Consider the following 23701-nt stretch of genomic DNA (forward strand, 5'->3'; position numbering starts at 1 on the left):
AAAACGTATCAGTGGAATATGCTCCTGATAATAAAATATTAAAATACTGAAGATGAAAACATCCCAAGGAGAGAGAAAACATACAAAAAAATGTACAACATTAATATTTGAATTGTGCTTAACGATTCGAATAACCTTTTGTTTGCATTGTCTTTTGAGATCCTACTCCCTTTATGCGAAAACTCCATTTGAATATTTGCAAACACAAATTGGAACCATATTTAAATTTGCACAATTAATCTATTTATTGCTCTAGTGACATCATAATCGTTCCCGTCGACAGCAAGAATTATGATAAAAACTTGCGATTGTCTAACTCCTCGGCGCTCTTTACAGAAGAGTAGAGAATATCAAAATAAACAACTATTAAACCAGGAATTACAATAAAACCTTGGAATCAATTCATAAGAAAAATGTTTTCAACATCATGATCATTCTTGGCAGGTCGAGTAGAAGAATTCCTCCAAATGTCGTGGCCAGAAGCGCTATTCCAACGTATCCAACATAAGCAGAGGATGGGCGTGGGTCACTGGCACTTGTCCTCGCCCTAATCGTCGATGACAAATTCTCCTCGTCAACCTTGGTTTCTTTCTTCAGAGTATCCAATTTCAACTGTAGCTCCTCGGTGATGTTTACGACAGAGTAAAAAATTAGTCCATTTGCATCACAATCACAAGAACAGGTGTTGCTCTGAGTAGATACAAGCACGGCCGTAGTTGCTTCACCCGTAACGTTATCGCTTGACACTTCTGAACCTGTACATGGATAAAAGAAAAATATGATTAATAAGTCTGTACATACCCTGATCCTTAACATCTAAGGATCATTAATGACATTACACGTTTAGATGAGATATAGAGATCTGTAGTCTGTGACAATATATGTCTAAAATTGCCTCCATCACGCTTTAACTTCCTGAATATGGAGTCTGAGATCCTTTATCTAAGGTTCGGTCAAGAATAATAGACACAAGTATTTCGCTGCTTTTTTTTTTTTTTTTTCTTTTTAATTTGTGTCTTCTGAAAGCAATGTTTTAGGCTGATGGAGATAGAATGGAATAGTATTTGTCTCTATGCGATGGAGGGTATGCAACTTAAATGACATGAATAAGAAAGCATCATCTCGAATCTACAAATTGTCTCGCTGAAAAAGTAAACATTGAAACTGTGTTGAATGGTTACCATGGAAAAGTCTTATCAAATTTATTTTTGTTATTTACCAAAGATTTCCGTCTATTTAAGGATAAAAATAATCTTACTTGTATGATGGCACATAGCAATACTCAGAATCTGCATCCCACAAAACAGCGTTTTCCACGTCATGATAAGCGCATGAATTATGTAATATTCCAATATTTCCATGCAGTATATGTCAACCTAAAATAACCTGCCGTTAGAAGCTCACATCTAAACATTTATAATATGCTGCCTTGTCCGAGTAATCTAATTCATAATATATACTTCTAGTTAATCTATATACTTATGTTGCTACAATGTTTGGCGTATTGTTCTGAGCCATAACCAATGTTTACTCAAGCTCCATCAGCTTTTAGCACTTCAAGGTTCCATTAAACTAATCTACTAAAACTATTCGCGATATCAGTTCTCTATTTACATATGACCTACCGATAGTGGGCAAATTATGTACAAGCAGAGAACAAATAAATCACTTGGTTGTCAGCTTATTGAATACTGAAATTAAGAAAGAAGTCTGTAAAATATATTTCACGAGGCCTTCACAACATTCCATTCATGAAAATGCATAAAAGTAAGCAAAACAATCAAACGTCATTGTCGGCGATGTGAATAATTTTATTTTACAACAGAGTATGTGATTATACTTAGTGAGAATATCACAAATAGTAGCACTCTATTCATGAACATTCACCAAAGCTGATTGTTCACACAACAACACAAGACCACAATAACAACGGATGGCATACCAATGGCATAACAATGTATATTCACGAATCGTATCTGACAACAATGTATTCGCATCCGACAACAAAATTCCTATAAGACAAGTTGTTTCTAACAGATAACACTTTATTCGTATCCGACACTAATTTATAATAGTATCAGAAATTTATGTTTTTATAGCAATGATTATTGCACCTGATTATATACAAATGGGTGCCTGAAGGCATGTTGATAATTTACGTCTGGCAGTAATTAGCTCAATTAAATATATGAATGATCATTTGAGGAACAAATAGATATAAACAATGCGTACTTGTTCACATGCTTCAAATCAAGAAAGAAAATGGATACGTATTGTTAGTTTTCCATTTATAAATTAGAACATCGCTGCTTACCTACCATTCAGTATTCAATGGATTGTTCCCATCAATACGATTTTCGTGGCAGCTATTGACTACTGACGGAGAAATTAACAACACAAATATTCGAGAGAGGAAAGTTGGCGAAGACAATGAGAAAGTGTTACGGTCTACATCAGTATCTCAATTAGAAATGTTATATTGCTTTATGCGATATAAAGTCGGGCGTGTCTGATGCTTGTTTATGCGATATGAAGTCGGGCGTGTCTGATGCTTGTTTAAGCGATATGAAGTCGGCCGTGTCTGATGCTTGTTGTTATGTACAGTGGTTCCGAAGTCATCACCGTAGTTTCCACTTATTCTATCTTGTTCTCTCCTAGAGGTAACAATTAGTATATGAATAAATAAACATTAACATATAATATAATGGGATGTATTTCGAAAATTAAGCATAAAGCAAATACCGAACAAACATAAAATACGTGTTTAAATATATGGACAATATCTGATAATTTTATTAAGATATATTATCTAAACTTACCCATAACTTACCCGAATTTGACCTTGAGACGTATGTTGTTGTCGATGAAGCAAAAGGCGCTTACTCTTCCGAAACACCTTGTCTTATTCTCCTTGTATATTTCCATGGGTATATACTACATCAAACATTACTTTCATTGCGTGACAAACTTACCCTTCTTTATTTTAGGCTTGAAGCATGCTTTCCTCAGTACTTGGGTTATTATCTATATTGATTTGATTTCCTTGTGTGTTTTGTCAGTATGCTACTGAATTATTTGAGTGTTCCAAAACGATGACTATTTTAATTTGCTCAGTGTTCTACCGACATTTTAACATTATATTCTTAACATTCTTTTTTTTTCTTGGTTTAAAAGTTCGATATTTAGATAAGTCTTCACGCACTAGATTCGAAACGAAACATAAGTATCCAGATTTTTATCATCCTTTTTATCTAGCTATGACAATAGATAAACGTAATATTGGTAAAACACATTGCCATTAATGAATTTGTTTGTTTTTAGGGGGTTTTGTTTTATTTATTTATTTATTTATTTATCTTATATTTTATCCGTGCACTCTGGATGATCACTTTTTGCGTTCGTTATTTATTATTAATGGAATATAACTGTAGCTGGTTAGCAATCTCGAACACTTAATATTGGACGATATCTATCGACGTAAGCACAGGATGTTAACATTAGTGGAGTAGATATTGATTTGCTTTTTAATGGTTTCTATCAGTGTATAAAATACCGAGCAAATTAACTTACTAATGTATTGAATTACCAATCATGAAAATGTATCGAATTCAAACAATATACATTTGTATATGAACAACTATAAAATTCACGAAGTGTGAGTTTCAATTTTACTTTTGTTTCGACCTTCTGTTCCTTTACGCTGCCGAAAATTGATATTGATAATTGACTTCAGGTCATATTATAGATACATACCATCAACATACAAAGCTTTATCGGGACATGTTTACTTAATTAAGTGCATCATCAATACGATACCACACCGTCGTAACGCCTGATAAATGATTTTATTAGCACCTCTCTTCTACAGACAACAACAGTTAAAATCTCAGTCTTTGTTGTTGTAGTTGTAGAAGCTTCACCATGCTATGGAACTTTCTGACCAGTATATTATTACTGGCGAATTACCCAGGTAAGATTATGGTCTTTGTATAGATTTCAACATCTTTTGTGTTTGTTGCAGTTGTTCTTATACTATATTACAGAGTAGAAAAAATATTTTCAAATGAATGTCAAAATAGCGTATAAATCACGGACATACTGAATTAGCAAAATTTTTAATCGTTGACAAATATGTCGTTATTGTGTATAATTCGTATCCCTGTACGTATATACATTACAGTAAAGGTATTCATATCATCTAACAGACGATTTGTCACTATGAACAGTGTACCACTCGACCATTTCTCTACCAATGAAATGTTCGATAACAGAACGTGGATGTGGCGCAATGGTATCAGCTGCGGGTATTACTGGCTAGGCGAATAGGTGTCGAAGGTCGTGAGTTCGAGGCTGGGTCAGGGCACATGTCATAAAATTGTCTTCCTTCGTCAGTTGTGACTGTCAGTTGTGTCAATATGTGTCTTGGTTCGTAAACCAGATATATCTTTTATTTTCTAGCATACTGTATTTTCTCTTCAGGGGGATATTCACAATGTCAAAGCGGTGCCGAGTTGTACTACCTTTTCCCACACGGAGATATTTGTTACTGGATACTGAGTTTATATTCGCCGAGAAATGCGGCAGACAGTGAAACTGGCTGTAGGAGTGAGAACGGAGAGCTAGCTTACATCCCCAACATATATGCTCTCATCACAGTGATGCAACTATTATTGAATAATAATGCGAACGTCAGGTTAGTGACACTTAGTCCATTTAAAAACTGTTGTACAATATATTTAAGGAGGAACATCTGTCTGATGACATGTTGTATGATTTCCAGTCTTTATTATATCAATGCCAAGTGAAGCTTTCAACGTATCAATTACGCTATGGGGTAGGAAGCAAGTGCATGATATCTTTATTTAGACTTTTGTTTTAGTATTTCCTTACTTTGATATATGATTTGTTTCCTGATTTTAAACTGATGATTATATTGTGACAAAAAGGTAAGTATTCCATTTTTGTCAAAAATGATATAAAATATATAAAAACAGATTTCTAGATTCTTCATATGTTAGATAAAGACATTGAGAACTAGGCGTGTAGAAAAATAATTTGTACGCATGACAGATGACGTCTAGTGTGGCCGATAAAAACCGATCATATTTTTTTCAGAATATAAGTACTGTGTTGTCAGAGATTCGTTACCAATTTAAACAAAGCTTTATTAAGGTAAACTTGTTAATATTAACAACTAATATACCGCCAAAGCATGTGACACATCTTTTTTAACATGGCTGTGATCGGAATTTTTTATAATTTTTTATAATGTTGAACGCAAGAACACAATTAGTTGATAGTGAATACACGTGTAGATTGAATAAATTTCTTTTCCATTTCCGCATTTTCAGCGGCTGGTATGCTTACTTGGGATATAGTCGGGTAACCTCTTCCACTACATTATTGGAAATACAAAACAGTGGCGTTTACCAAACGTGGATACCATGGGACCAAGTGATGGGCCAACCATTACAAAGCAGCTTGGGATGTATAGCACTTCATGGCACCTCGGGGCTTTGGCATGACATGCACTGTGCTAATAACATAAGGGCAATATGCTCAACGCCTTATCACACAGGTATGCCAGTAGTTTTTAAATAAGCTACATTTCAAATAAAAATGACATACATTTCAATCAGATTTTTTAAAATTAGTTATGTCATTGTGAAAAACTTAAACACACTGTCTTAGCTAGTAATTTCATTGTGAAACACTTTAACATACTGTCTTAACTAGTAATGCCATTGCGAAACACTTGAACACATTGTCGTAACAAGTTATATAATTGTGGAACACTTGGATACAATGTCTTAACTAGGTATGTCATTGTGAAACACTTGAACATACTGTCTTAATTTTTATGTGACTTGGAGGTGAAACAATTTATTTAGCAGCCATCAACAAAACAATGAAGGGTAACAGGTAAAATTATTTGAAAGGACTATAAGCATTCCAGTTACGACAAGATACCAATTTTTAATCGATTCTATTAGTATATCATCTTGTTATTCTGTGATATTGTCGTATTGGATTCCATGTTCATTATTATTACTACAGATACAACACAGGCCCCAACGATCACCTCTACAACGACACGGGTCCCAACAACAACCACTACAACCACCCAAGAACCGACAACCACTACAACAACAACTCAGGAACCCATAACAACAACTACTACAACAACTCAGGAACCCACAACAACAACCACTACAACAACTCAGGAACCCACAACAACAACCACTACAACAACTCAGGAACCCACAACAACAACCACTACAACAACTCAGGAACCCACAGCAACAACCACTACAACAACTCAGGAACCCACAACAACAACCACTACAACAACTCAGGAACCCACAACAACCACTACAACAACTCAGGAACCCACAACAACCACTACAACAACTCAGGAATCCACAACTACTACATCAACAACTCAGGAACCGACAACCACTACAACAACAACTCGGGAACCGACGACCACTACAACAACTCAGGAACCCACAACCACTACAACTCAACCACCAACAACAACGGCAACGACCAAGGAACCGAAAACAACAACGACGACGACTACTGATGTACCGACAACAACAACGACAACAACCGATGAACCCACCACAACTACAACTACAACGCAGGATCTAACAACCAGTAGAATAACCATTGAAGAATTATCTACATCGAGCCACACGGATTGCGTGTGCCCATGCGATCATAGTCCTCATACAGAGTTTTTCTCAACCGTTAATATGACTGAGGAGCTACAGGCGAAATTGGACAGTTTAAAGGAGGAAACAAAAGTTGATGAGGAGACTTTATCGTCAACTATCAGAAAGAGGACCAGTGCCCACGATCCCCGTCCGTCCTCGACCTATGTTGGATACTTGGGCATAGCACTTCTCTCCTTTATATTTGGTGGCCTGATCCTTGCAGATCTGTTAAGTGTGATCATCACCTTAAAACTCATTTTATAAAAGTATATCTTCGTCGGTTTGGATGCATATATACAAATAAGGTTGATCCACGTTGCAATGTGCACGAGTGTCGTTACAACCGATATAGACACACTGTACCGATTACCAGTTACAGCATCTTTCCGACCCGTTTATCTACACAAGATCAGTAGCCTATTCGGCACGGTGTGAATATATATACTCTATGTCGATGTTCCATCGAGCAATAATATATAGTTACCATTTCGTCACATAGACATACAGGTAAACATGATTTTCGCTCACACTGTAAGTCAGAGCTTGAAAAGCAACGACACTCCTACATATTGTTACGTATCTATTTGTGTAAAGATAAACCTGGTTTATACATAAATAGACTTTTTCAAAAGGACAGATGTTAAGTAAAGATAAACCTTGTTTATACAAAAATATACTTTTTTTTCAAAAAGGCAGATGTTAGGTAAAATCTTAAAATTTTAATGCAGATTTATACCGAAACATTCCAATGCTGAATCTCAACGAGGAGTTTAGTCAGGAAAACAACATCTTTGAGAGAATATCATTAGAGATAACAACTATGTTACCGTTAAATAACGTCAGATTGACTCAGTCCACATGGATTCATCATCGGCAAAAAAATGTCTAATCATTGTTTATCGGTGAAGTTGATCAAGAATGTTGAGTTACATGCTGCAAGTATTACAAAGTGTGGAAAAAACTAGCATAACTGCAGTAAAACAATGACTTTAATACCTGTTTATGAGGTAACGCTGGTCGGCTTATCTATATTTTTAAATTAGTTTTCAAGAAGGAAAAAACATCTATATTATTATTCATTTAAGCATTTAACTGCGTTCAGATTCGGGCTATAGGAATATGTACGTCCATTGTATGATTACAGAAAAAAAGCATGAACCACAAACTGGGAAGGGGTCCAGTTTAATACTGATGAACTTAAACATTTTCACACTTACTAAGTGCAAAAAAAATAATAACGAGTGGAAAATATTTAACAGACATCTCCAATAGCCCCGGGAATGATGAATTGACGGAACAGCTCGTAGTACATGCTCACTTTCCCGCCACTTCACAAAACCCGTTGAAAAGAACTGGCATAAAAAGGATTTCAATCATGAATCTGTTCAAACATTTTCATTGTTTGTACTGTTCTTGTTTAAAGTGTTGTAAAACCACTTGGAATAATTGGCGTTATTAAAAATGTCATAGTTTATTACATCATGTTGTGGATGCATGTCTGCTAAATTTGAAAACTCAATAAGCGATCGCAATGAATAAAAAAAACCGTCAGCGTCCTATTTTTACAGCTGACTTAAATTGGGTTACTTGATAACCCATATGCATATTGTTAGCCGACTTAACTACTTATAGGGGCATGAGTCATCTCCAGAGACATGTGTGTCCTGTCAGCTTGGTGACAATGCCTACATTATTTTAAACAATAGGCCTACTGAAACGATACTGCACAATCCGACATTCAGAAGACCCATGGCGGACAGTGAGCGAATAAAGGTTGTTTTTTTTCAAATTATCAAGCAGGTTTGCTTGATTCTGTCCAAAAAGTGATAATTGTCAAAACGGAACGTCATTGGACGTGCATGTTTGTTAACATTCAGATCCTGTTCGTATTCGTAATCATTTATGTTCATAATCCTATAAACCGAAACACAGCTTACTAGGTTTACATTGTATATAGTGACACTGCAGCGCAATTGTAAATATTGCTTTCGAAAACTTGCTTTGGCATGGAGAATATAACAAAATGGTTTATGGAATATGCTGTTATATTTTTACCATAATTGAGTATCAAATAGCTTTATGTAATGTTGTTTATAACTTTGTGTTGATAGTGACTTTCTTAATTGTGAACGAATACAATAAAGGCACAGATTTAACAAAGACACTTTTGTCATTAGCTTTTTTTGTGATAGGACTAGCTGTCACAAGGTGTCGGACTATCAGCACTTCTCAGACAATGTAAACATAGTGATTCTTCACTGCACTGCAGAATTCCACAGTAGTGAAAATCGACAATTCTTTGCCGTAAACACATTTCTCAATGGCTTCCCTTTTGGGAATGGAGCAAGTTCTTCTTCAGACTTGTCAGTAATCACGTGTGGAATTACAAGATCGAGACAATACGTGTTATGCACACGTGTTGTCTACCGACTGAAAGATTTACACGTGTGCATGATTTAACCGACACTGCATCGTGAGGCCTATTACGCATTGATATCTCAAACGCTATCAATCCAATCAGTTTTAGATAATAATTGTATTTATATTAAAACTTGTTTTGTTTATTGGGTAATTTGATTTGGACCATGGACTTCACATTTGGCATTCCTAGGCCTAATACTACTAGTTGTACATGTACATGTATTGGGATTTTTGCATAAATTGTAGATGACAGGTATTTTCATGTTTTCGACATTAAAAGGCCGTAGGAATTTCAGTGTTAAAATACTTGTAACTGAGTGTTTCTAGATCTAGAACTCGTCCGAATATTGCGCGTGTCCTCGGTCGATTTCTTTCAGGAACTTTTAAAGGTTCCCCTCAGACATTTTCGCTGACTGTGTGTAATAACGTTCAGAAACATGCGTTCGTCAACATCGCCTAGGCGCTTGTCATTCGCCCGGGCACTCGTATGACTTTCAATTGAATAAATTATGCAAATGAGAGGTTTGGCGAGCGTCCATCGGCCAATCATAACACGTGTATTAATCACCATTGCATTTGTCTGGTGGCAGAGTCTACCGACAGGTGTGTGATCGTGTACACTTGGGCTTTAGTCGATGTAACACCTAAGGATATCCATAATGATATGGAAGCAACACCAGAGAAAGATGTCCTTCATATGCTACAGTAAAAAGGTGGGTGGCGGAATTTAAGCACCGCCGACAGAGCCTTGAGGATGACCCACGTCCTGGAAGGCCTGTCAATGTTGCAACCCCAGAAATGGTCAATAAAGTGCATGATATTGTTATGACTGACAGACATTTCATAGGAAAGAATACATTCCATTCCAATCTTAACCTTGTTGAAGAAGATCCTTCCAACTTTCTTCAGAGATTTGTCACTATGGATGAAATATGGTCCATCATTTTACCCCAGCGGCCGAACAACAATCGAAACAATGGAAGCACCCTGGCTCTCCCCGCCAAAGAAGGCAAAGACTGTTCCATCAGCTGGGAAGGTTATGGCCTCGGTTGTCTGGGATACAGATGGTATTCTGCGGATAGATTATCTCCAAAAGGAACAAACAATCAATAACACATTCTATGCTTCGCTTCTGAGGCAGTTACGGGAAAATATTCAACTTAAACGCTACGGAAAGCTCACTAAGGTGTGTTATTCCATCCGGACAGTGCTCATGTTCACAAGTCTGTCATTGCCATAGCTGCCATTCACGATTGTGGCTTTAAATTTATTGAACATCCACCTTATTCACTTGATCACACTCCATCAGTCTTGCATCTATTTTCAAAACTGAAAGTGTATAGATACTGAATGTGATTATGTCGAAAAAATAATACAATATGTCCGGCAAAATTCAAATTCTTCAATATGAGACTCATAACATATCAATCAGCCCTCGTAATTAAAATCTAGATTGTCATTCTCACTATGTGACATGGATATCTGACGACACTTGGTGACCTTTTGAATTAACCAATCAAATTACTTCTTACAGCATCTTGGAAATGATTTTTGTATAATCTGTCAATCTGTTTAAAGTCATTTTGTCCAACGAAGCATATAACTATAACCATACTGTACCGACATGGTTAGCTTCAGATGCATGAAGTGACGAATGGTTGAGATCGATGACATCGAAAAATTGAAAATTCGACATGAAAGTGAAATATTGAGATAACGAAAGTCATCCTGACTTGACCTGTTATGCGACATTGTTAGATATTCATGTAACGTAATGAGAATAAGCATCAAGATTTTAATTAGATTGTCAGTCGATCTTGTTACCGACACCTCAGTGCTTGTCGTCGGTGTTGTTGGATGCTTTGACCAGAAAATATAGACATAAAATCAGCATATCTGTAAATATGTAGCATCAGAGTACAGTAATATATAAATCAAATTATATTGACATTAATCAAAAGGTTGTAAAAAAAGACATTAGCATAAATACATATATCACAGCCGTTTATACATCATACTAATACATATATAAAGATATCTCCGCTGATCAATAGACAGCGTTACTATGTACGAAATATAGCATCGTGACAACTTGGTGACTGATTGGTTTGATTTGAATATTGATTAGAAGCACGCCCATGAAAGACAATATCTATATGAACAGGTACAAGGTTACCTTTCACCCCACGCTTTACTCAATACAAAACTACTTACTGACCTTCCGGAGAAGCTCCTTGTTTTGTGGTATAATGTTTGTGTAGTAATTGGTCGATGTTCGTTTATTATGTGGTAAGAGGTGGTATTCTGATCTCTGAACAGTGACGTCCGACATGTCATTTCACGAGTGCATCAGTGTTTAAAAAATGGTAAAAACGACTTTATGTATTAATTGTAGTAATGCATTCATTATGTACTGCATATTGTATGCAACATTGCATCATACAGCTCGTTCAACATTCTAGAACATTTCCAGAGACGCTTTGGAATCAAAAACATGGAAATCCAAAAAAGCATTTAAGAAAACACAATATTAATTTATAATATAGAAGAAGAAGGGCTTTTAAACCTTAATCAAAAGGGAGTAAGCAACCAATTAAAAAATAGACTTTTGAGAGTTGCCCCTGTGTATTGTGATTAAGCCAGTATAAAGGCTCCTTAACAGGGAGAAGACATGATGTAAACATATCAACAATCACGTCAACCTTCATATCACACGTGGTGAGATAATGATGTGAGTAAGAAACTTTCCCATGATCCTCATCATCCAGCATCTTTTAAAAACCTGTGTTATAAGTTGTTTTAGCAAGCTACATATTTCACATTCATCGCTATTGGTAAAAGAGTCCCTGGGCATCGAATCAACTTGGATCATGCAAACAACAGAGAAATTAAAATAATCACGTTAATCGTTTATCATTTGACAAGTTGTAAGTTAGAATTGAGATAAGCCGCTGATGTTAAAGAGTCTGCAGATTCCTAGATTTTAAGTTCTCTACGGTATATCTGACATTTTTATATAAATAAAAAATAACTACCATCAATATGCCAAAGGTCAAACTTGATAACATTGGTTTTATTATATCTTTTTGATCCATTAGTATGTGAATGAAAACAAAAAAACAATCCGCCAAGTGAGGGACATCTGTTTTCATAAATGTAATAATCTTGAGGGACATTTGTTAATTTTGTTCCCACAAGTGTACCAATCATAAGGGACATTTGTTCCCACAAGTGTACCAATCTTGAGGGACATTTGTTAATTTTGTTCCCACAAGTGTACCAATCATGAAGGAATTTTGTTCCCACAAGTGTACCAATCATGAGGGAATTTTGTTCCCACAAGTTTACCTATCATGAGGAAATTTGATCCCACAAGTGTACCAATCATGACGAAATTTTGTTCCCACAAGTGTACCAATCATGAGGGAATTTTGTTCCCGCAAGTGTACCAATCATGAGGGAATTTTGTTCCCGCAAGTGTACCAATCATGAGGGAATTTTGTTCCCACAAGTGTACCAATCATGAGGGAATTTTGTTCCCGCAAGTGTATCAATCATGAGGAAATTTCGTTCCCACAAGTGTACCAATCATGAAGGAATTTTGTTCCCACAAGTGTACCAATCATGAAGGACATTTGTTCCCACAAGTGTACCTATCATGAGGGAATTTTGTTCCCACAAGTGTACCAATCATGAGGGAATTTTGTTCCCGCAAGTGTACCAATCATGAGGGAATTTCGTTCCCACAAGTGTACCAATCATGAAGGAATTTTGTTCCCACAAGTGTACCAATCATGAGGGAATTTTGTTCCCACAAGTGTACCAATCATGAAGGAATTTTGTTCCCACAAGTGTACCAATCATGAGGGAATTTTGTTCCCACAAGTGTACCTATCATCAGGAAATTTGATCCCACAAGTGTACCAATCATGACGAAATTTTGTTCCCACAAGTGTACCAATCATGAGGGAATTTTGTTCCCGCAAGTGTACCAATCATGAGGGAATTTTGTTCCCGCAAGTGTACCAATCATGAGGGAATTTTGTTCCCACAAGTGTACCAATCATGAGGGAATTTTGTTCCCGCAAGTGTATCAATCATGAGGAAATTTCGTTCCCACAAGTGTACCAATCATGAGGGAATTTTGTTCCCACAAGTGTACCAATCATAAGGGAATTTTGTTCCCACAAGTGTACCAATCATGAGGGAATTTTGTTCCCACAAGTGTACCAATCATGAAGGAAGTCCACAGTTAACAGGGAGAAACAGATGTACCAATCAAAGAATTCTGTTCACCTTCATATACAAGTGGTGAGATAATGATGTGAGTGTACCAAAGAAGAATTTTTCCCATGACTCATCATCCAGCAATCTTTTAAAACCTTGGGTAATTGTTCAGTGTACAGCAAAGCTACATTTTCCACATGTACGCATCATGGGTAAAAGAGTTCCCTGGCATGTACAATCATTGGACATGCAACACAGAAATTAAATAATACGGATTATCGTTTCATCATGTGACAATTGAAGTTTTAGCAATTGAGATAAGCGTGAATGTTAAAGATCTGAGATTCCTAGTTTTAGTTTTCCTCTACGGTACATCTGAAATTTTTATCCAAATAAAAATAATAGAATTGCCAGGTCAACTGAGGAATTTCGTTCCCACAAGGTCCATAGAATTGTTCCCACTACAACATAGGGACATTGTTTTCCCAAATGTACCAATCTGAGTCATTGTTGTTCCCGCAAGTGTATCAATCATGAGGAAATTTCGTTCCCACAAGTGTACCAATCATGAGGGAATTTTGTTCCCACAAGTGTACCAATCATAAGGGAATTTTGTTCCCACAAGTGTACCAATCATGAGGGAATTTTGTTCCCACAAGTGTACCAATCATGAAGGAATTTGTTCCCACAAGTGTACCAATCATGAGGGAATTTTGTTCACACAAGTGTACCAATCATGAAGGAATTTTGTTCCCACAAGTGTACCAATCATGAGGAATTTTGTTCCCACAAGTGTACCAATCATGAAGGAATTTTGTTCCCACAAGTGTACCAATCATGAGGGAATTTCGTTCCCACAAGTGTACCAATCATGAAGGAATTTTGTTCCCACAAGTGTACCAATCATGAAGGAATTTGTTCCCACAAGTGTACCTAATCATGAGGGAATTTTGTTCCCACAAGTGTACCAATCATGAGGGAATTTTGTTCCCACAAGTGTACCAATCATGAGGGAATTTTGTTCCCACAAGTGTACCAATCATGAGGAAATTTTGTTCCCACAAGTGTACCAATCATGAGGGAAATTTTGTTCCCACAAGTGTACCAATCATGAGGGAATTTTGTTCCCACAAGTGTACCAATCATGAGGAATTTTGTTCCCACAAGTGTACCAATCATGAGGGACATTTGTTCCCACAAGTGTACCAATCATGAGGGACATTTTGTTCCCACATGTGTACAAATCATGAGGGAATTTTGTTCCCACAAGTGTACCAATCATGAGGGAATTTTGTTCCCACAAGTGTACCAATCATGAGGGAATTTTGTTCCCACAAGTGTACCTATCATGAGGGAATTTTTTCCCACAAGTGTACCAATCATGAGGGAATTTTGTTCCCACAAGTGTACCAATCATGAGGAATTTTGTTCCCACAAGTGTACCAATCATGAGGGAATTTTGTTCCCACAAGTGTACCAATCATGAAGGAATTTTGTTCCCACAAGTGTACCAATCATGAAGGAATTTCGTTCCCACAAATGTACCAATCATGAAGGAATTTTGTTCCCACAAGTGTACCAATCATGAAGGAATTTCGTTCCCACAAGTGTACCAATCATGAAGGAATTTTGTTCCCACAAGTGTACCAATCATGAAGGAATTTCGTTCCCACAAGTGTACCAATCATGAAGGAATTTCGTTCCCACAAGTGTACCAATCGTGAGGGACAGTTGTTCCGCCATGACTACTTATCGCCTGTCAGTCCTTAAACCCCCACGACAGATATTGTTGATCAAAAATTCTGTCATTTCTTTCAAATTTCTATTCGGTCGGGTGTTTGCAATTTTCTTAGAAATACAATTAGAAAGTCGCTTTTGAAGTTGTTATTGATATATAACTAATTTGTTATTACATCATGAAAGACTCGTACAACAAAAGGTCAACGAGATCACATGCACAACGTTTTATCAATTTCCGAAATATCTTCGTTTAAAGAATAAAAAGCAATGGCATAAATATACATTACCTGGAATTTGGGAGTTACCAGTGATTTTGTATTACTTACTAAATAGCGCCTTTAATTATAAATTCCATAACAGATTTAGTAAAGGACGATTGATAAGCATAAAAACCTTGTCATACAGCTGTTCCTGCGTACTATTACTCGTCAGCGAGGTTAATTATAAAACCATAAAGTTCAACAGTAGCACTTATTACCCAGCGATCTCAATATTGATTACAAATTAACAAGTCTGATAAAACATAGCTATAGACATACACATTTTTGTGTTTACTTAACTAAAAGCAGGCCTATACGGGTTGTTGTACTCGTAACTCTCTACCTAGACCAAAATGTAATACTCAGAGCGATGGACACAGATTCATTTACCATACTTATTGCATTATACCTACAGGGAGGCACTTTTGGAAGTCACATAGGTATTTTTTCTTAAAGTAGTCTTATTTTTCAGTTTGTTTAACCGAGATGTTTAATTATTGTTTTAAATATATATTTTCACATTGATGCGGAGACAACTATGATCAGCCATTGATTCTATTACATTTCCAATTCTGCAGATGTTATACTATGATGATATAGGTGTTTACTGTTAAAAACGGTCTGGTTTTACCGAGAAGTACTCCTATTATATATTCACAGGTATCGATTACCTCGCTGTATTATCGATTTGATATTACTGTTTCATGTTAGACCTTTTTCAATATATATGAAATAATCGTATTTGAAATTATTTTCAATGCAAATGTCCCACTAGTATTTCCGGTTTTTCGTTATGTTCAATGCAAATATACCATTTGCATTTTCGGTTTGGCGTTATGTGAATGCAAATGTTGCATTAGTATTTCCGGTTCGGCGTTATGTATATTGGAAATGTCACAGTAGTATTTCCGGTTTGGCTTCGTTCACTGTAAATGTAATTTTCTATTTTCCAGTTTGGTGTCATTCACTTTGTAAATATACATCAGGTTCGGTGGTTCCATGCTATTGTACAATATTTGTTGTCTATGTGTTTGCTACTAGAACCAAACATATTGCTGATTTGTATGTTTGTCATTCCTTCAGGATGCCCAAGCGAAGGAACAGTATTGACAGATAGCATATACAACGAGACATGCTTCTGGATAGTGCAGACTAGACAACAAATCCAAGTTGGGGAAGATAGGTGTGCTACAAATGGAGGACACTTGGCAGTTGTTTCCAGTGAATCCATTGCGATCATGCTTTACTCCTTCATAACGAACACAGGTGTTTCGTATGTATTTATTGATGACTATCTTCACAATGTACATTGTATTCAGAATCATAGTGATTTTGTCACAACAAAGATTTCTTTAATTTTAGCGAGGCTCAATTTGGCGATTTGGCGGCGCCGTATATAGATCGCAAAAATTTAATCCGCCAAATTTTAACACCGCCAATTAAGATGAAGCGAAAATTTCATCTTCATATTTGATAACTCCTCTAATGCTTCGATACTCCGAGATTAACTATTAGTGCGTATTGTTGGTTGTTGCCTGACAACTTTAGACAATCTAGGACGATTTTATTTTAATTTAGGTATGATGTCTTCCTATCCAATTAGTCATGTACATATAATTCAATATCTTTCCTGTAGTAGTCAATGATTTACCTGCATTCCATATATTCGTATAGACTCGCATGAGGTTTTTTTCCGGCCCGCTTGACGACAATTTAAAAATATGATTTTTTTTAAAAGAAAGCCTCTACAATTAAATTAATATTAGCAGCTTATCTATCCGTATATGTATCATACAATAGACGACCGGCAATATTATACAGTTTATTAAACACGCTTCATTATGCCATTTATTCTCTTTGTCTGTTGCATGTACATGTAGCTTATTTGTACGTATTCGTTAAAACGCTTGGTATTACGATCGCGAAAATGTTCCGCTCTCCCCACCCGTTCATTCTAACGACTTGTCCGACAAGGAGTCTCTCCATGAGTTTGGTATTGATGGCTTTATTGCCGTAGAGATCAAAGCAACCTGTTGGTGATAAGAAAAAAGTCGAGATATCTTTTAAAGACGCATACTCCCAAATAACCTAAACTTTTACATACACATGTACTAATGACAATCCAAGATGCTCATTCACGCTCTCCTAACATTAAAATGACCATTAGACTAGACACTTGACCGGGGGAATCCTGGCGACTTCAGTGTATGAAAATACTTTGCGGTATTTATTTTTTATCGCGAGATTTGCCATGAAGCCTAGAACGAGGCTACAAGAACGTTCACTACACATAAACTGCACACTAATCAATATAAACAAACATACAACTAAATACCTGATTTTGAAATATAGCAATATGCATACAACAAAACATCGATAAAATTGAGATCGGTGAAGTGGACACAATGTTCGAGGAATACGGTAAAACCTAACCAGCAATCCAATAGACGTCCGGAAAAATCGGAATTCGAATCTATTTCTATTTCCTCTCCTGATGAGTTCCAACGAATCGATTCTTTTCCCAGGGAAATCCTGAGGTTTTGCCGATTCTAGTCCTTTTTAAGTTTTTTTTTTTTTGGCAGAATCTGTCTGCGTTTCTAGCTGGCCCACGCTTTCGGCGTTTTGTCATTTTGTGTTTTGTTGACCGTTTCATTGAGGGACTAATTTGCATTGAAACCTGGTCCACGGACCCAGTTATTATTTTATGGAATTTTCCGTATAGTTTCATAAAGACACATTTCCTTCCAGTTTTTGATTCGCGATAACTTGTTAGGTATATATATGAAGTCTGAAAACTGTAAAGAGGTCAAAATGTAATCATTTATATATATTTCATTTGGGAAAGAAAAAAAACGTGTGCCACACAGCATGCATTTCCGTTAGTTTAGTTTATTTCATTGCCAATATACAGCAAAAGGATTGAGCACAAGTTATATGAACATTACAGACGCCCGTTGCTAATAATATAATTAAACATATGTATACATCATAAGATGGTTAAATAGTGATAATCATGTACAATACTAGTTTAATTGGATAAGAAAATTAAAGGGGATAGATAATGATATATCCATGAACCGAAGGAAAAATAACAAGGACATAGTCGTCAAGATCCCCCGCCCATGCAAAAATTGTATTACATGAAATTAAAGTGGGCAACATTCATAAAAACATGAAAAACATGACATTTAGCATTTAGAATCATTACATTTATATTCATGTTCAGGCAGCAAGTTCCTGTGAAAGTAATTAACATAATTAGTAACAATTAAATAAGATATTATACTGTACAGTGAACTATCAAAATGGGCTAATCATGCTTGTATTCTCCCTTTCTTCCTACTAGATAGATCTGACTTAATATGGTTGGAAGTGTATCGACAGATGACTGTTTTGACATGAACCATACAATTAAGTTTTTCATTGAGGCTCAGATGGTTGATACAGTGCATTCCTCTTTATATCATGTTGTATTTGTCAGACAAAAACATGATATTAACAGAAATGTGAGCAATCAGCTAATCAGGTCACAGCAGCCTCATTAAATATGCGCGGAATATGCCGATGATCGAACTTGAACGAGGGGTTCAGGTTATAAGTGTACCAAGCAAGTTTCATCAAAATTCAATCATTCCTTCAAAAGATATCGTCCGAAAAGCAATCAGCCAATCAGGTCACAGCAGCCTCATTAAATATGCGCGGAATATGCCGATGATCGAACTTGAGTGAAGGGTTCAGGTTATAAGTGTACCAAGCAAGTTTCATCAAAAGCCAATCATTCCTTCAAAAGATATCGTCCGGAAAGCGAATCCAGACGGACGGAAGGACCCCATTTGTATATCGTACTTCGTTGGGCGGGGGATAATAAATAATATTTGTTACTATTTAGGTAGGTTAGGCAGCGGCATATTGACAATAAACATCAATAACAATCTTGAAAACAAATCCCTAATGGGTGCACGACAGTGAAAAACATTCAGTCTGCGATTGTTTAGTCTATGAATTAAAAAATAATAAGGACATTAAAGTTTGGAAAAACTTATTATTACCATAGGTTTGTCATATGCTTGTCCCTGGCTAAATAAAGAAGTAAGGTCGTTTCCCGTTTACCTTGACCTAGGTTTAGGCCACGATACAGGTAATGAATTACGTGACACCGGTGATTCCCACAGCACCAAAATACACCGCCATGGTCCATTGGCGCGCTGTGTGATATGAGCGGATTATGTAGTCAATCAATAACATATGAAATAAAGTTTATTGACATACCAGATAGGAATTTTACACTATCATGTTTAATGTACATTTAACGTTAAAAATATTTTTTCAAATACGACCAAGAAAAAATGAATGGTGTTAAGAAAAACAAAAACAAATATGAAAACATACATCTTGGTAGGTGATTCGAACTCCGAACCTACGGTTGCCTAAGCGTTGCGGTGCGCCTTTGGTTCTACCATATAAATCAAAATATTTTATCAACTACGCTTTTTCGCTTTTTCGATGTTAGGATTTTAATTGTCTTTTACTACATAGAATAAAATTATGCATTGTAAAAATTGATCTTCCGATGCACTCTATGTCAAATAAAGATTTGAATGCAGGAAAAAAACCCACGAACGTTGCAAATAGCTCGACTCATACCATTATTGTAGGAACATCACACGCGACATGTGGCTGTTTGATACGTTTTTTGTTTCTTTCTCGTTAATTAAGCTCGTGTCATTGTATCTTATGTATCTAACTTGAGTATTATTAACGCCGTATCCAACAACCACTTGTTTCCGTGCAACCTCTATTTCATCTGCTATTAAGTAGTTCTTCGGGAAGTGATAGCTCATTCGGTAGAACTTCGGACAGCAGCTTTAGGGGAATTCGAGGTTCAATCCCTACCCGAAGAGATTTATGTTTCTCAGAGAGCTAAAAACACGAACAGTTCTGTGATGTAGTGGCTGTTTCATGCGGCAAGATATTTCACCCCAAATGATCTTGTTGACATGCAACGGGCCTTCCGTATTGTGCCCAAGGAGATAGTCAACAGCTGTTACAAGGACACTCCGCCTCCAAATTACACTGGCTCTTTACTGAGCAATAAACGCAACAAAATACGCAAACTTATAAGTATTCAACGAATACAACCAAGTTTCATAATGCATAAAAAAAGTAAAAAATACGATAAGTATAAGAGTGAATTAACATCGTAATGATATGCTAATTAAAAGGCTACATTGTTTTATCGTATATTTTTAAACTTATAAATACTGTCTTGTGAATACGTTACACATTTAAATTATGCTGATATATATTCTAATATTTAACCTAGTGAATTGTTAAAGTTGAAAATTTTAATGATGTAGGCATTAATTAAATACAAAGCCTATTTTTTGTTTAATCAGATCAAACTGGCTATATATGGGATACAATGAATACAATAACAAAGTCACAGTGAGACGCACAGGGGAACAACAGTTGTGGACTTATTGGGACAATAGAGAACCAAACGACAGAGTCTCTCCTGAACCATGTATAGCTATCAAGGTGGCCAACGGCAAATGGCATGATATTCCATGCACGTGGAATGTATGTGCGTTATGCTCGAAACATCTCCATACAGGTTTGTCTTACTTGTTAACAAATCTTATGCATCTAAATCTAGCAGGTTTTCTTACCTTTTAAAAAAAATAATATGCATTCATTACTAGATCAATGTTAATGCACACTTGTATCAATTGAAGGCTCATTTTCCAAACATTGTTTCGATTGATTTACAGTAGGAATAAATAAAAAAAACAGTCTAAAGTTGTTAAATGTTTATAGATCTGTTTATGTAGGCTGTGATTTCTGGTCTTGGTTTTCTATGGTAAACATGACGGTAGCACTAATTCACCACTGCACTATTCTGTTGCAGTTCTGTAAAATTTAGATTATATCATTTAAGATGACTGACGCTTTGCATATCCTAACCATTTTTTTAAAATATGTTTGGTAGTAGTATTTAACGTAGAGTGTTCTAACTAGACGATTCAAACAAACAATTGATCTTAGAAATATATATCTATATGTCATCGGTAAAATAGTCAATGTATTTTCTATCTATTGACGTAAATAAGTTTTGGAATTTAAGTCAAAGTGCTTTTGATCCGGCTTAATGACAAAAACTTTTTTTTTTTAAGTGATTATCAAACCGAACGATTAGATTCATTGTTGAACAAAAGAAATAACATTCTCTTCCTACATATTATTTAGTTGACTTTGTAGAATTTCAGCAAGCCATGCATGTTCATTTAAAGATGTAATTAATTATTGTGTCAGTTAAACATAAAGAAAAGCACAAATTGTAAATATTTTTTAAATACTGTTCCCATAGATACAACGACTGAGGAACTAACAACTGAAAAAACAACTCAGAAGCCTTATAATACAACCCCTCCCATTCCGTCAGGAATACCAACCACTTCACCTCAGGAACCGACGACCAATAAAACAACCCAGGCACCGACAATTACTACAACAATTTGGGAACCGACATCCATCAATGCAACAACACAGGCACATACAACAATCACTGTAACTCAGGAACCCTTAACATCAACCACTAAAACAACTCAGGAACCCACAACAACCACAACACCAACTCATGAACAAATAACCACAACCATTACAACAACTCAGGAACCCACAACAACAGCCACTACAACAACTCAGGAACCCACAACAACAACCACTACAACAACTCAGGAACCCATAACAACAACCACTACAACAACTCAGGAACCCACAACAACCACTACAACAACTCAGGAACCCACAACAACAACCACTACAACAACTCAGGAACCCATAACAACAACCACTACAACAACTCAGGAACCCACAACAACCACTACAACAACTCAGGAACCCACAACAACAACCACTACAACAACTCAGGAACCCACAACAACCGCTACAACAACTCAGGAACCCATAACAACAACCACTACAACAACTCAGGAACCCATAACAACAACCACTACAACAACTCAGGAACCCACAACAACCACTACAACAACTAAGGAACCCACAACAACCACTACAACAACTCAGGAACCCACAGCAACAACCACTACCTTAACTCATGAACCAATAACCACAACCACTACAACAACTCAGGAACCCATAACAACAACCACTACAACAATCACTACTACTCAGGAATCCATAACCACTTCGACAAGCACGACAACATCAAAGGAACTAACAACAGCCAGTACAACAATCCAGGAATTGACAACCATCGTTGCAGCATCTCAAGAAATAACAACTTCAAAAAAGCAGAAGCCATCAACCACTACTTCAACAATTCGGGAACTAGCAATAACTACAACAGCTGGGGCTCAAACAGCATCCACTACAACAACTATTGAGAACATAACAACACCAATCCTCATCGCCTGCTTTTGTCCGTGTAGACAGAGTAACTACACGGTCAGTGAGCTTGAAGCCAAACTAGAGAATTTAAAGGAGCAGACAAGAATTGACGAAGAAACGTTATCGTCTACGATAAGAAAGAGGACTTGTGCCGACGATCCTCGTCCCTCTGTGGCCTATGTAGGATACATTGGAATAGGGTTTCTAACTTTCATATCCTTTGGAATTTTACTGCCGGACATTTTTCAAATGATACAAACACTAGAACGACTTCGTGAAACAAATTAAAACAGTGTTAGAAACAATGAAACACTGGTGACATTACCAAAATGGTGGAAAACATTAAACAGTGTGAGAAACAATGAAACACTGGTGACATTACCAAAATGGTGGAAAACATTAAACAGTGTTAGAAACAATGAAACACTGGTGACATTACCAAAATGGTGGAAAACAGTAAAACAGTGGCGGAAAAAATTATAACGGTTGTCGAAAACATTGAAACAGTGGTCGAAAACGTTAAAGTACTGATGGAAAATATCATAACAGTGCTGGATAACATTAAAACAGTTGTGGAAAATATTAATACAGTGGTGGAAAATATTAAAACAGTGTTTGGAAACATAAAAACATTGGTGGAAAATATCAAATCAATAGTAGAAAAACATTAACAAAATGGTGGAAAAAATTAAAAAGGTGATAAAAAACATTAAAACGGTAGTAGAAAACATTAAATCGGTGGTTGAAAACATTAAAACTATGATGGAAAACATTGAAATAATGATGGAAAACATTGAAACAGTTGTTAAAAACATTAAAAGAGAGCTGAAAACATTAAAACAATGGTGGAAAACATCAACACAATGGTGGAAAACATCAAAACAATGGTGGAAAACATTTAAACAGTGGACGAAAATATTAAAA

At 36.2% G+C, this 23701-nt stretch overlaps 3 protein-coding genes across 3 annotated transcripts; 2 read left to right on the forward strand and 1 right to left on the reverse strand.

Moving 5' to 3' along the window:
- Positions 1–220: 220 nt before the first annotated feature.
- On the reverse strand, positions 221–1433 carry LOC117331064. The gene is made up of 2 exons (XM_033889660.1): positions 1259–1433; positions 221–755 (listed from the first exon to the last, which is right to left on the reverse strand). The coding sequence occupies exons 1-2, from the start codon at positions 1359–1361 to the stop codon at positions 403–405; spliced, it is 456 nt and encodes a 151-aa protein (XP_033745551.1). The 5' UTR covers positions 1362–1433; the 3' UTR covers positions 221–402.
- A 2418-nt stretch (positions 1434–3851) lies between these two features.
- LOC117331762 (salivary glue protein Sgs-3-like) lies at positions 3852–8881 on the forward strand. Its single transcript, XM_033890638.1, has 4 exons — positions 3852–3970; positions 4480–4693; positions 5352–5578; positions 6058–8881. Exons 1-4 carry the CDS (start codon positions 3922–3924, stop codon positions 6981–6983), a joined length of 1416 nt encoding a protein of 471 aa, XP_033746529.1. The 5' UTR covers positions 3852–3921; the 3' UTR covers positions 6984–8881.
- A 12352-nt stretch (positions 8882–21233) lies between these two features.
- Positions 21234–23470, forward strand: LOC117331092 (mucin-2-like). The gene is made up of 2 exons (XM_033889688.1): positions 21234–21279; positions 21735–23470. Exons 1-2 carry the CDS (start codon positions 21234–21236, stop codon positions 23063–23065), a joined length of 1377 nt encoding a protein of 458 aa, XP_033745579.1. The 3' UTR covers positions 23066–23470.
- Positions 23471–23701: the final 231 nt, after the last annotated feature.

Source organism: Pecten maximus, chromosome 7 (assembly GCF_902652985.1).
Source record: "Pecten maximus chromosome 7, xPecMax1.1, whole genome shotgun sequence".
Classification (NCBI taxonomy): Eukaryota; Metazoa; Mollusca; class Bivalvia; order Pectinida; family Pectinidae; genus Pecten; species Pecten maximus.